The following is a 14,753-nucleotide window of genomic DNA, read 5'->3' as shown; positions in this document are numbered from 1 at the left end:
AATTTTTTATCGCCCTGCCTTGGCCATGGAGAACCAAGCAGCCGAGCCGCAGAACTATGAAGATGTACAGAAAAGCGGTTATCTCCGCAAGCATAAATCAATGCACCGGCGATTCTTCGTGCTGAGGGCGGCCTCGGAGCATGGTCCTGCTCGACTTGAGTATTATGAGAACGAGAAGAAATTCCGCAGTAAATCACCTGTGCCCAAAAAAGTCCTGAACCTGGAGACTTGCTTCAACATCAACAAGCGGGCAGATTCCAAGAACAAGCACATGATAGTCCTTTATACCCGCAGCGAGAGCTTTGCCATCGCTGCAGACAGCGAGGAGGTCCAGAACGAGTGGTACCAAGCAATGCTGGATCTTCAGTGCAACTGTAAGATATGAAAAGTGTTATGTGATTTCTACTGTCTGTCTCTGCATCAGGCCTATCCTGCCGTAGGCTGTTTGTTCTCCATACACTATTTGGCGCGGCCATTCGTGATTGTTCATTGCATGTCACTGGCTCGAATTGTTTGAATATTTTTTACAGTACGTGTAGTTTGGTCATATAATGTGAATTTATTGGTCTTATTAATACAATTCGGTCGGTGTGTTTTTCACCATGAGGCAGGTGGATCCGATGAACGGGGGAGACCAACACTATGGGCGGCATGTGCTGTGTTTGTGCAGCACAATCTCAATAAGCGTTGGTTTAATACAGTTCTAATCTGCGGATCATTTTCTGTCTGCAAAATGTAATTTGATGCATCAAATAGCATCTACATGTAATAATATTCAGATGATCCCTTTCAGACTAAAATGCAGACCGTTTCATACGACGGTGTATTTTTGCATGGCGCAGTGGGCATATAGCAACCATCCAAGGGATGCATCATATAGTAGTAGCCTATCGTGGTGCACTCCGCTGGAGCCTGTGTTTTTGTTTTTCTGCACAGCTCTGACTGCCGTTCGCCTAACCTACATTTCTGTTAGACGGTGCTGCTGGTAGGGAGGAGATGGCATCGTCAGTGCGCTCTCACTGGAAAATGTGTTTCTGTTGGGTATCCTCGTGTTTGCGTTGTTATCCTTATGCTGTAGCTGAACACCACCACCCACCCTCCCTGTTATGCTTTGCCTTTCAGTTAGTTGAGATTGATGGGCTTGCCCAGCTCTAATGTTGTCATGTTGAGGACCTCTAAATAGATACACATTAGAGTGCAGACCCCCATTTTGTTGAGATTATTTCTCAGGGACAGCCACAATAAAACGCTGTTCTTAATTTAATCTAATTTTAGTGTATCCAATAATGTGCACAGGGGCGTTGAAATGGAGATTGAAACACATTAACATATACAGTAGGTTGTAGTGGTTCCCGTGGAGATCATCTTTAATAAATTACATTGAGGGTGGACTCAAACCACCATAGTTGTCAGTTGTTCTGTGAAGATTTCAGTGACTGTGGCAGGAAAAAAAATTATAATTCTGTAATTCGTCATATGATTGGCACTGAACTGAAATGCTGCATTGTTTCACAATCAAGCATGGTGCCTTTCAGTAGATGTATTCCATACCTCCAAAGACTTAATTAATTATAGAGCTGTAGCTTAAAAGTGATGGTGATGAATTAGCTGCAGCACAGCTGCTTGGCAGTCACAGCAGCTATCATTGTATGTATCAATTTAATATTGATAAGGAAACAAAGTATTACTTATTAGTCTCACTTTGACTAGTTAGTCATTTTGGCTTTGATCAATGTTTCAACAGGTTATATGTTTTGTTTTGTTTTTTAGTTTTCATTTTCTAATGTATGTATTATGTCATCCAGTGCTTTAATTGTTTTTATTTATTTATTCTTTATTGTTTTCCTAGGTAAAACTCCTGAAGACTATGGCAGTAGTGGAGAGTGTAGCTCTCCGTCTCCTGTTCCAACCTTCAAGGAAGTGTGGCAGGTCAAGGTTTGGCCTAAAGGTCTTGGACATGCCAGGAACTTAGTGGGCATCTACCGGTTGTGCCTAACTGACAAGACAGTCAACTTTGTCAAACTCAACTCTGATGTGGCTGCTGTGGTGTTGCAGCTGATGAATGTCCGCAGGTGTGGCCATTCAGAGAATTTTTTTTTCATTGAGGTGGGTCGCTCAGCAATTACCGGCCCTGGAGAGTTCTGGATGCAGGTTGATGACTCTGTAGTAGCTCAGAACATGCACGAGACCCTGCTGGAGGCCATGAAGGCCCTGAGCGAGGAGTTCCGTCAGCGCAGTAAATCTCAGTCTGTGGGAACGTCATGTGGAGGTGGCACTGCTTCAAACCCCATCAGTGTCCCGAGCCGTCGTCATCATCCAAATCTGCCACCAAGCCAGGTGGGCTTCTCCAGGCGAGCCCGCACAGAGACCCCTGGAACAGGAGGCAGCAGCACGAGTACTTCACCTACATCACGCCACGGGTTTCCGAGGGCGCGAACAGCCAGCATTGGGGCCAGGTCGGAGGAAGGCGCAGCAAGTGCCAAAGGGACATGGGCAAGCTCCAGTCCAAGTCTTAATGGATCCTGCTCAACTACACCAACACTGAGGCCCAAACCCACCAGGGCCCCAACCCCCGCTAAGATTACCCTCAGCCTTGCACGTTACACGCCTAACCCAGCTCCCTCCCCTGCGCCGAGTCTGTCCTCCAGTTCTGGTCATGGCTCAGAGTGTGGCCTAGTGGGGGCAGCAGTTGGAGGCATGACAATCTGCTCCTACCCTCGTGTTTCTCAGAGAGTTTCTGTTTCAGGTTCACCGAGTGACTACGGCTCTTCAGATGAGTATGGTTCCAGTCCCGGGGAGCACTCTCTGCTTGTGCCCAGTCTGTCTGGACATCATGTACACGGAGAAGGCTCCTCCAGTTATTTAGTCATGGGACAGAGAGAGGGACTCCTTGGTTCCCATCATCGCTCCAAAGGCCGACGGATTCTGCGGCGCTCATCCAGTCGGGAATCTGAGGCAGAACGCAGACTACTAAGTAAGAGGGCATCCCTGCCTTTGGCGGCCCATGAACGACTGACTCCACAGAGAAAAGATGAAGATGATGAAGATGATGAAGAATATGCCATCATGTCACAGAGTGCTAACAGAGAGAGAGCTGATTTGCACCATGGTCTGGCAGTTGGGGGTGGGCAGCCTGATGTAGTAGTGGAAAATAGGAAGAGGGCTGACAAAGGCAGGGGAGAAGTGGAAGCAGGACAAGCTGTGGATAGTGGCTATATGTCAATGCTGCCTGGAGTGACGTCTCCTCCTGTTACACTTTCTCTCTCAATAGGTATGTCTGACGCCAGTGCTAAACCGGGGGCAGATGATGAGTATATGGCCATGACCCCCAACAACAGTGTGTCCCCTCCTCAGCACATCCAGCAGCCCAGCTCAGAGGGCTACATGGTCATGTCTCCCAATAGCAGCAGCTCCACAGACCTGCATGGACTGGGTATGTGGGATAGCAGGGCCAGCATGGAGAGCCGGGCTGCCAGTGACTACATGAACATCTCACCTGTCAGCAGCCGCTCTGCCTGCAGCACACCACCCTCCCACCCCGAGCAGCACCAGCTGCAACCAAAAATGTTCAATTCTTATTTCTCCCTGCCACGAGCTTATCAACATACTCTCTATACTCGCTTTGAGGAGGACTTAAACAAAGGGGAAGGAAAAAAGGACAGCAGTGGGCATGATAGTGCTGGAAGGGGAGGGGGAGTGGGATACAGCAAGAGAAACAAAATTGCAGTGGGCTCTGCAGGAGGCTGCCAACTCTCCATGTCTTCGTCTTCCTTCTCCTCCAGCTCAGCCAGCAGTGAAAGCCTGGAAGACAAGTCTATATCAGCGGGGAGAGGGTTAAGTTTATTAAGGACTGGAGCAGAGTACAAGAGTGCGGGAACGTGCACAAAAGATGGACGTCACCATCAAAAACGTGGGTCAAGTAGTAAGAGCCCAAAGCAACAAAGGAGGGGTCGTCCCCTCAGTGTGTCTTCAGACATTACTAAAGCAAACACCCTACCCAGAGTTAAGGAGAATCTGCCGCCATCGGTGTCTCAAAACGTTGGTGAGTATGTCAGTATTGTGTTCAAAGAAGACAATAAGTATGAGGGAGGACGACGCGCTGGGTCTGAACGCGGACAACCTGTGATCCACGGAACCCTCCGGCCCTTGAATCAACCGCTCCTTTGCCACGATAATCCTGCTAACCTCCCCCGCAGCTTCTCTGCACCGCTATCCACCTCTGCCGAATACGTCAGCATGGAATTAGGGAAGTCCTCAACAACCCTGACTTCTGTTAGGTCCACATTCAGCACCCCACAGGGCCCACCAGCTGTTGCCCCCAAGGCCCGACACGAACATGGCACATCCTCTCCTCTAGCAGCAGAGGGCAACGCCGGGTACAGAACAAAAGTAAAGATGGCAGCAATGCCGATAGATGCCCCTACTCCATTTACAGACAGCAAAGGTTCAGAGCCCAGCATTTCAGCAAGATCTGCCATCCACTCTGGTCAGCCCTCGTCTATCGAGCAGGAGACAGGTTTGGGTTTTTCCCCAGTCAAGTCTTTCCAGTCTCCTGAGCGGAGCAGCAGACTGGTCCGAGGTGACCCACAAGGACGGCGGAGCCACCGCTCAGAGACATTTAACTCTCCTCCCTCTCTACCACGCCACCCACCCTCTTCTACCTCCCTCTTCCCAGAGGGCAGCCAGGCAGCGAGCCATCGGCATGGTTTGGACTGCTCACTGTGGGAGAATGGGCAGGCAGCTAGTTTGTCTGCCACACCTCCACCACAAGCCTCCACCTCATCTGCTGAACAAGGCCTTAACTATATTGACCTTGACTTGGCCATTAAGGAGACCCCTCAAGCTGGAGTGGAGCGTACATCTGCCACCTACAACATCGGAGGAAACGCTATGGGTAGCAGTGCTGGCTCCAGCCTCAACACTTATGCCAGTATTGATTTCTATAAGTCAGAAGAACTGAGAGCACACCAGAACAGTAGAAAGGATGGTCAAGGTAAGTGCTACTGGGAGTTTAAACCCATCTCATCTTAAAATATCTGTTTAACATCTGAGGTAAATTTTGTGTTTAGAAAATGTTCAGCTATTCTACAGATGAGGCTCCATACGTTCTTTTTATGATATTATAGACTGAGACATCTTGCATAAGGGTGCAGGGTCTGTAGTGGCACCTTCAGTGGTTGTTCTTGTAGACACTGAGGTCATTGGTGTAAGTTCTGGCCTCACAACTAAAAAATACTCTGGTTACGACAGCACACAAGGGAGGTGGTCTTTGAGGCGACTTAAGATTGATCAACATAGCAATTAATACAATAATTACATCATTAAAAATATTTATTGTAATTGTTATAATTTACGAAATAATTGTTTCTGATAGGAAAAATGCGAAGGTTATATTGGGAGGAAAACACCCATTTGTTGACAACCAGATAGGATTCAAGTGCCGCCCTCATTCAGTGGAACAAGCTTGATTAACTGATCGTTTGATTTTCCATAACCCATTGAAAATAGTTAGGATAACAAACTTAACGGAATTGATTTTTATTTAATTAATCAATTACTCAATCTGAAACAAATTTAATAATCAATTAATTGTTTCATTCATTTTTCATGTAATAAAAGCCAAACATCTCTTTGGTCTTAGCTTTTTAAATGCGATGATTTGCTGCCTTCCTTCATTAAATATACAATAGTAATACTTGTACCTTTGGTTTTTGGACTGATGGTCACAAGGGATTTGAAGACATCACTGTACTATAAAATTGAATTTTTCAATATTTTTGGATTAAGAAAATGATTGTTAGACTAACTGATAATGAAAATAATCATTAGTTGCGGCTCTAATTGTCATTAACTTTGATAAGTGAGAGAAATCATTGAAAATAGGTGAAAAGAAAAGTTAATTCCTGATAATATTTGTCTAGCTGGATGTAAGCTTTTTATGTGATGTGAATAATCCACAGACAAAACTCATGTCTGGGTCTTAGTCACTCCTTCCCCTTTCATCCTTTACTGATGTGTACCTTTGCTTCAAGCTGGTGGGCAGCACTGAGTTTCCAGGCTGTGGGTTGTCTGTAGAGTCTCTTATTATCACAAGTGGGTGTTCAGAGAGCAAAGTCAATTGATTTGTCTGCTGGTAATGAGCCATTCCACATAAATGGAGGTAGAGGGGGCAGAATACGGGCCAGGTGTTTATGTTTATGTGTGGGCGTGCTATCGGCTGCAGGATTTAACATGGCAGCTCTGAGGTTTCCCTCATATTGCACAGATGACAATTATTTAATGGTTAATGTTGGTGGTTGAAGCACATTTTGAGGGATGTACATCAGAGTACATAAGAGATTCATCACTTTTACATGTCAAGTAATAAAAGCTATGCAAGGCAGTATGTTAAAATGTAAATACAGGTAAATATAAATATTAATCAGGGGACTAAATGGAACAAACAACTTATGCAACTTATTTATTCGGAGCAGCTACAACATTTGCATGATTGATTTATCTAATGTTATTCCGTCTCTATGTGTACATGTATAATCATAATAATTGACTAATTATTTCAATTGGGGATAGTTTATTTATGCATTTAACGTGCATAGCAAGGAAAAGAAGCCTGTGTTAATATTCGGTAAATTGCTTTTTCATGTGATTTTTCACACTGCGATTAATATTGAATTTGCCTCTCCTCCTATAAGCTACAGTGTTTATCCAGCTTTCATTAACTGCAGCCATATTCTAATGATGGTACTCAATATATGAAGGCTGGATATAGGGATGATGGGGGCTGTACTTCAGTTTAAAAAACCGACAACAAATAAACAGGGTTGGTTCTCAAATGCTCAATCAACACTCAAATAATTTTGTGAATATCACATTACTCCAGCTGTTTAAATGACATTGTAATTAGATGTTCAAATTCAAGTTTTATTAAAATATCAGAATTAGATTAAAATGTGTATGGTTGCCCGATGTTTTAATTGCAGCATTTTCACGAATGTAAAATCTCAATTCAATGATGTACCTTACATTTTCCAGGGTATCCAATGTTTGTAAACAGTAAATAGTCATTACTTGATCCACTTACACTGATATGAGTAGTTATTAGTGAACAACACTGTACATGCTCTGGATAACTTCATACACTAAGTGAATATGAACTGACAGCCTGCAATGATTATCTTTCTTTAAAACAGTATGAAATTGTAATGATGAATATGTGCACAAAAAAAAACAAGTTGACAAAGAGTAGGTGGACCTCTACACATTCAGCTAAAACTAATGTAGTTTAATACAACAGTTGTGCAATGAATCCTTTTTCATGAAGGTTATAATCAGTTTTTGCTGAAGCTGTGTTAAAGAGGTGTCGATTCATCATTTTGGAGGTTGTAGTTCGTGGCGCTGGTGAACTGTATTGTAACATACAGAGAGTACAGTGTATCTGTTATTTATTCTATCCTCAATGATATAAATGGAGGGGGGGGGGGGTAATAGAAAACACCTGTCAGTATAACAGTACAATTCAGCACTAGCAAAATGCCTCCAAAGTGCAGAGAATTTCAACCACACAGACTAGCATTTTACACAGCAGTGTAAACAAGGCGAATGCTGAGGCTGCAGACAATCATTTGACACTGAGAGTGGATGGAGCAAGTGGTTAGACTGGCTCAGAGATACCCAGACCACAGGTTGATTTATCAGCACTGTTGTCTGAAGCAGACACTATTTGTGGCCTAGCTTTGCTTAGAGAGGTTATTCTTTAATAAAGTTATTTTATAAGGTAATTCTTCTCCTCAGTAGACCACAGACAAAATAAAGTCTTTGTAGTTGCAGGCTGATGATTATTCATACTCTGATGTTTGCTTGCTGCCACTGACTTTATTTTGCTGACATGATCAGAATTAGAGTTGCTCTTTGTGTTATTGAGGAGGTTCATTAAAAAGAATAACGTTTAAAATCCCTGGAAGCGATAAGACAAGACACATAATATTGACATCTACAACAGTGTGCGTGAGACTGGAATGAGAAAATCCTTTAAGAGAGATATCATGTAGCATGTGATATTTACCCAAGCAGCCGGCAGGAGCTCCAGATTAAACAAAAGCAATACGCTTTGGAGAATATATAATCTATTCTAAACCGACTTGCCTTCTGGAACATGTCAAAACAAACACTTAACAAACAAATTATTTTAAACAGTAAAAAACATTTGTGTGTAAAATGTATGATTTAAATTCCTTTTCTTTTTTTATCCAGATTGTTGATCTTCGTCCTCATCTTGGGTCTGAGTGTGACGCTGGTGTGACTGATCCACACTCAGTCTGTGAGGGGACGGTCGGTGGCCCGATCTGTTGCCATAACAGAGCTGGACACTGAAACCATGGAAAACACATCCCCATCCGTCTGCGGTTTTCTGTCAGCCAAATGTGTGCCAAACAGACAAACGTACACACACACACACACACACACACACACACACACACACACACACACACACACACACACACAAACAAACGCACAGACACAGGGTAAGGAAAAGGTTTCATTTTTTTTGCCTTGTTTTGGATAAAAATGACGTTTGATCATCATTTAACTTAATATGGATAAAGGATGACAATTTCTGTGAGTTCTCAGGTGGCCATTATGCTGATCATGGTGGCTCCAGCACATCCTGTCAAAGTCTTCACTTAATTTTATCACAGCTGACTAACAGGCAACAGTCATCCAGGCAAGCTCATAGATCAACAAGGCGTTCAGGAAATCACACAAATGGCAAAAATATCCATCTGTGTATGTTGATTTAAAACACATTTGCACATGTGAATAGTGCTATAGTTTACTGACGTATTGTAACTCAAGGCTCAACATGGCATGTTGACACAATCTCAGCTCTTTTGTATTGCCATGCAGCAACATCATCCTTTGTCTGTGTTCTAAGTTAAATGCTCATCAGTTGTCACTTTGACTCAAAATAAGAGGGAAATACTGCCTTGGCCGAGGTTTCATACCCCCACACATGCTGTCACTGTAAACATATTTGATTTATTATGTACAGTTGCCCAAAAGAGCCTTTATACTTCTTGACCACTTTTCTTATGCTACTGAAGGACTTCAAAATGTACTTAATTTCTGAGGTATACTTAAGTACAGTTTGTGGAATTGGCAATTATACAAATGAAATGGAGATATAGGTTCCTGTCCATTTTTCAGGCAGTAGGAAAATGGCTGGGGAAAATCCCACACAGCTGATGCAATATTTGTGAAATCCATAGAAGTGTAAACTTTATTAAATAGGACATCATACGATTACGTCTTCTTATTCACATTGTTGAACTTCTGCACAGAGTTGTAGCTGAGCGACGGGAAAAATTGCTTCTTTTTTTTTTTTTTATCCTTTCAATCAATAGCTGCACTCTAATTCTGTGCTTTCTGCTTTTCACACAGAATTAAGTTTTATCCCTAAAGCTCCAGATGTGCACTCACATGTGTTTATACAGCCCCAGCTTTGATTATGCATAAACTAAACATGTTCTGTCATGTCACATGGCTGATTTTCAAACGGTGGCAGTAAGAAAGTCCAGTCAATGCATCTAAGTTGTATGTTAGGATTTTTCGTGTATTCAGTTATGCACTACGTGGTGATCAAGGTTTGATGAGAAAGTTAAATGATCATCTGTCTACCTGGTAAACAAACTCACAGTGCGTATTCTGCCCTTGTTTCAAAATGATTTCTCCAGTTACATTATAAAATCTAACAAAATGGAGTAATGCTTATCTCAAAATACAAGTGACCATAATTACATAAACACTGACATTTCAAACCTGACATTTCAAAACTAACTCTAAAAAACAAAAAATGACATGTCATATGGTTTATATGTGTTGCAGCTAAAATGCCACAGGAAAAGTCACATGGAAGCTGCAGCTTTCATGCAACATGACAGCATTTAAGGCAATGGTTGATGTCATGTAGAGCCACATAGAAAAACCAGATGCATAGATTTGTATAACATTACATAAACATCGACAAAGTAACAGCATTCTAATGCTGTACATGTAAACAGCTTAATTACATTGGCTTCAAAAACAGCAGTATGGGCAATAATTAGATTGTACGTAAATGTCCTCACTGAGATGAGCTGAGGGGACCCATTAACAGACTTGTTAGTTAAGGAAGCTGAATAATGCAGTTTAAAGAGAAAGTATTCTTACACAGCTTAGGGAGTATATTTAAATTCATAATAATAATGAAATATACAATGGGGTGAATGGTAAAGTGGTCTCAGACCTTTGGACTCCACTGTATATATAATAATATTGTAATATATGGCAAACATAGCAAAATGGTGAATTTTCCAGCCACTTTATTTTTGAACAAAGAGCTGCTAAGCAAATGGTTGTTACATGAGTGAACCATCGAACATGCAGCAGCTCGTTCGCTCGCTTGCTCTTTTCCAGATCGACTTGAGCTCCCACCCCCGGACTCAACTGAATAATATATATCATATGTCAGATGAGACTGACAGATGACTGTTGAGATCAGTTCCATGATGCCTGAGTCACATGGCCAGGCATGTTGGAGACAGCTGTTCCAAAGAGCGCAGCATTAAATACTGAAATTAAAATCATATTTTTGACTGTCATATAAAAAAATATACAATAAATTTCACAGAGGAACAATGAATGATGAGAAAAAGTAAAAAAAAAAAAAAAAAAACTTAAAAACTCTCAGCCATCTTTGACCCCCTCTAATAATTTTCTGACAATCTGCAGCCCAAATATGAAGTCACACAAATTTAGTAAGATGAGAGGATACAAACAAGACTAGATAATAAACAATGTTATTTTTTTATTTAAAATTTTAAACTTCATATGACTGTCTGCCATTGCCTTTCCATCTAGTAAAATAATATGATTTAGCACTTTGAGTTGATTAAGGCTAAATAAGATCTCGTATTAATGCATTTTGAAGCACTGTGTAGCACAAAATATGTGAGAAAAGTCAAAGTGTAAATACTTTTTTGGCAACTGCTTTTCTATTATAACTGTATATTATACTATAGTATATACTATAGTATACAAGTAGGACAGAAACTATAGTACATACTGTAGTTTGTTTTCCTCATTTGCATAACAGTTAACACAATTCTAATATAAAGTGACACATTACAATGGTATATAAGATATACAGTATACATATAATGATTAATATATAGCCTAGATATCTATATACTCTTTTATAAAGTGCCTCCTTTTTGATTGTAGCTGTTTTTACACAGGTAATCTGAAAATGGGTTGTTAAAATGGAAAAAAAAAAAAAAGTGTTGTTTCTCTCCTGAGTCTAAATTGTGCATATGTTGAACTTTACAGAAGACAGACCAGAATCTTATATTGCTATCAGTCAACCATAATCAAATTGCCTTACTCTGTTTATCAGAAACATGAAAAAAAAATCTCATTATTTTTTGCAGTGCCTAACACTTCAGCCACAATGTAAGCACTCCCTCACTCTTCTGTTTGGCTTCATCGAGCTGAGGTTCGGCCAACAACAAAAAGAAAAAAAAAAAAAAAAAAAAAGCAAAGGACAAAAAAGAAAGAAAAAAAAAAACCCATCTCTTTCTCTTTCACTCAGTAGTTTCACACTCTGGGACGTATCCTTTTCAGGCCCTTTGACCATTTTTTTGACTCTTGCCTGCTTCCAACCAGCCACTCGTTCAGTAAGCTGATGGTGTGTTGGAGATGCCATCCTCCATACGAAGCCAATTATTCATGGACACTGTGCAGCCAATAGCTTGCAGGAAAAAATAAACATACATTAAGATTCCACAGAGTATAGACTTTAATGTCAAATCATATTTTTAATGAATTCCTAATGTTCCCCCGTTTTCAGACCAAGAAGAAATGAATACAGTTGCCAATGTCTTCGATATAAAGCAAGTTGCCCACTGATGATACATGATCTTACTCAGTATTAGACAGAAAATTAAACGTGCGCTAATTTACTAGCAGTTTGCAGTATATTTTGAAGCCCAAAACAAACATCAACCCCTCTGGGCAGCCAGTACTGGTGCCTGACTGCTTATCTGGGCTAAAACAGTATTAAAACGCTTGTGTGTTGCTCTTATTATTTGGAGGTAGATTATCTAGCGTGGATTCAGTTCCCAGAAGGTGTGAATAGTACTACTTCTCTCTCTCTCTCTCTCTTTCTCTCTCTCTCTCTCTCTACTTATAGACATAGGACTTGGTCTAAACTATGAGACAGTGCCATTTCAGCTCACAATCATTACTCATTTCTTCCATTTTAACATTCTGCTGCTGTCAAACAATTTGCCAAAAATACTAGTCTGACAACAATTCAAAGGTCTACTGTAAAGATCCTTTGCGAATAGTAGACACACGAAATCAGTCATAGATCTGATTTAAGGAAAAAAAAAAGACAATATTAAAAACTCTCTTTTCACTTGATAGCCGCTGGGCCAAAAAATGAATTGTTAAAATTTAAATGGAGTCAAACTTTTTTTAAGCAAAATGTGTTTTTCTTATGGTAGTGTAACTTATAGTTTAAGACTGGTTGCGTACTGTATCAAGAGCCGCTGATGCAGAGTTTGGCCATGTTGTGACATTAGTGATACTGAATCAGGACATGTTGGTAGCAAATATTAAAAAAAAAAAAAAAAAAAAAAATGTCTACTGGATATGGTGTTGTGATGCCAAAAGTTTCACTAACTGCTGTGACCAAACTCTTTTATCCAGGGCTCTGGCTGTGTGTATACAGGGTACAAACGAAGAAGGCTTTCTTGATGTATTTTTGACACTGGTAGCTTTTCCCACATTTAGATTGAATTTTTATTTTTCAGGGGGCTCTGGGTTTGTTAGTCAAATGATTTTAACCCCATTGCAGATTAAAAGCTGAACTACCTGCATGTTGTTACTCATGAAAACCAATTTGAGTGTTTCAATCCTGAAGGTAAAAAGATATTTACTCTACGGAGTCCAGAGGTTCCTCATGGACTGACCCAGCTCTCAACTCACATCTGAAAGGACACTCAAGTGCCTGGCTGTGATCACTGGTGTCTGGTCATTATTCAGTTATGTATCAGTTATCTCAATGCACAGATTGAAATTCATACCAGCTCCTGGAAAACCAAGTCTTCCACACATTTCTTCAGTATTCAGTTGGAGATGTGCGCAACACCTGGCCAACATTTCCTTTGCAAAGGACTTGTTTCTGGTGCCAAAGTTTTGTACGTGATGGCGATCTCTGAGCTTCACACTTGAGACATGTGACCATGCAGGATTGAGAACCTTTGACACAAACTAATACAAAGTTTAATTTAAAAGATTTGGTTTTTACACATTTGTCAGGCACTTATCAGTCACTGTTTTTAATCTTGATCTTGAAGTAAAAAAAAAAAAAAAGTATATTGATTGAGCACAGCCCACTACTGCCAACAGTTTCTGCTCAACACTGAGAACATTATTTCCAAACTCTTGTACAACAAATCCATACAAATATGTGGACTAGTTACACTTTTATAATTTCGGTACACAAGTGTACCGGCGGAAGTCTTTTGTTAAAGTGATCTTTTATAATCTCTTTGTTATTCCTTCAGTGTAACTCTTCTAATTGGGGATTACCGAGATTCTCTGACTGTACCTCATAATCTCAAGTCCGAGCAGACGTAACAGTTGGTAGTAAAGCCCCTTGGAGAGTCTGAGAAGGGTTCAAGACATTACTGACGCCAAATAGGAGGAACTGATAAAATAAAAGCTGTGGATTTGGGTAAATATCATTTAATGTATTGTGTATTCAAAACTCCTTTAACAGTGTGAGGCTCCCCGCAGTGTTTCTATTCTCTTGACATACGATGGTCGTATGAAAATGTGTCTCAACTATGAATCATCAGAATCCTGCCAAATCTTTTGGTTTGGTGAAACAGAGACTCGTGGTGTCTCTTTAAAATATTTTTTAACATGTCGTTGAAAACGAGGCACATAAATTGCTCAACAGGCTCTAACTGTGGGAAATGATACTGTATGTACAATCAGGATAGCAATTATAATTACAATGGAAAGAGCATTGTATGTATTTTAAAGCTATTGATACTACTTTGATAATGATGTAAAATGTAAAAAGACTGAACAGGGACTATAGGTATGTAAAGTATACTGTGTATAGAGGAGTTTGCTCCAGGGGAGGGGTGGGCATGGGGTTCATTCTGTTCATGGCAAAATTGTTTAACACAGAATATTGATGATTCTTGTCTGTGATGTAGACAACGTCAATGTTTTTTTTGTTTTGTTTTGTTTGTTTTTTTTGATAAAAGGCAAAGTGATATGAAAATCTGTGTCTTTTACTGACTGTGTGTCTGTGTAAATTGATGAGGTGTGCCCACATGTAGTCGAGTGAGTCTAGACTGTTGTAAGCCATCGCTGGTCTTAGTTTTTAAGGATAAGCCTGTGGACATTAAACACATGTACCCTACATGTGTTTAATCCCAGGCTACTCTGTTTAAACAGATGGTATTTTGGCAGCATTTCAGGTCATAGGTGAATAACAACAGAGTGGCTTTTTTTGGTATTCTATTGTTTGACTAAGATATTTTCCTATTAAATCACCAATCTAAAGGTGAACAGAATAATACATAAAAACTATAATATAAAAGAATGAATACTGTTTCTAAAGCACAACATTGTGCCTTTCCTTTTCACACTGCAGAAATGATAGAGGAATCAGATTTAAAACTAAAACTTTAAGA

At 40.5% G+C, this 14,753-nt stretch overlaps 1 protein-coding gene across 1 annotated transcript; it reads left to right on the top strand.

Moving 5' to 3' along the window:
* The first annotated feature begins 19 nt into the window (after nucleotides 1-19).
* Nucleotides 20-11,619, top strand: si:ch211-284e13.4 (insulin receptor substrate 1-B). The gene is made up of 3 exons (XM_056396872.1): nucleotides 20-374; nucleotides 1,850-4,993; nucleotides 8,251-11,619. The coding sequence occupies exons 1-3, from the start codon at nucleotides 26-28 to the stop codon at nucleotides 8,256-8,258; spliced, it is 3,501 nt and encodes a 1,166-aa protein (XP_056252847.1). The 5' UTR covers nucleotides 20-25; the 3' UTR covers nucleotides 8,259-11,619.
* Nucleotides 11,620-14,753: the final 3,134 nt, after the last annotated feature.

Source organism: Seriola aureovittata, chromosome 15 (assembly GCF_021018895.1).
Source record: "Seriola aureovittata isolate HTS-2021-v1 ecotype China chromosome 15, ASM2101889v1, whole genome shotgun sequence".
NCBI lineage: Eukaryota > Metazoa > Chordata > Actinopteri > Carangiformes > Carangidae > Seriola > Seriola aureovittata.
The sequence above is the reverse complement of the archived record's forward strand: the minus strand, read 5'-3'. Positions and strand labels throughout refer to the sequence as shown.

Excerpts from the sequence above, each read along its gene's own strand:
- si:ch211-284e13.4 (XM_056396872.1), top strand. The coding sequence starts at position 26 with ATGGAGAACCAAGCAGCCGAGCCGCAGAACTATGAAGATGTACAGAAA. Across the intron at positions 375-1,849 it reads GCTGGATCTTCAGTGCAACT|GTAAAACTCCTGAAGACTAT; the intron begins GTAAGATATGAA and ends TTGTTTTCCTAG.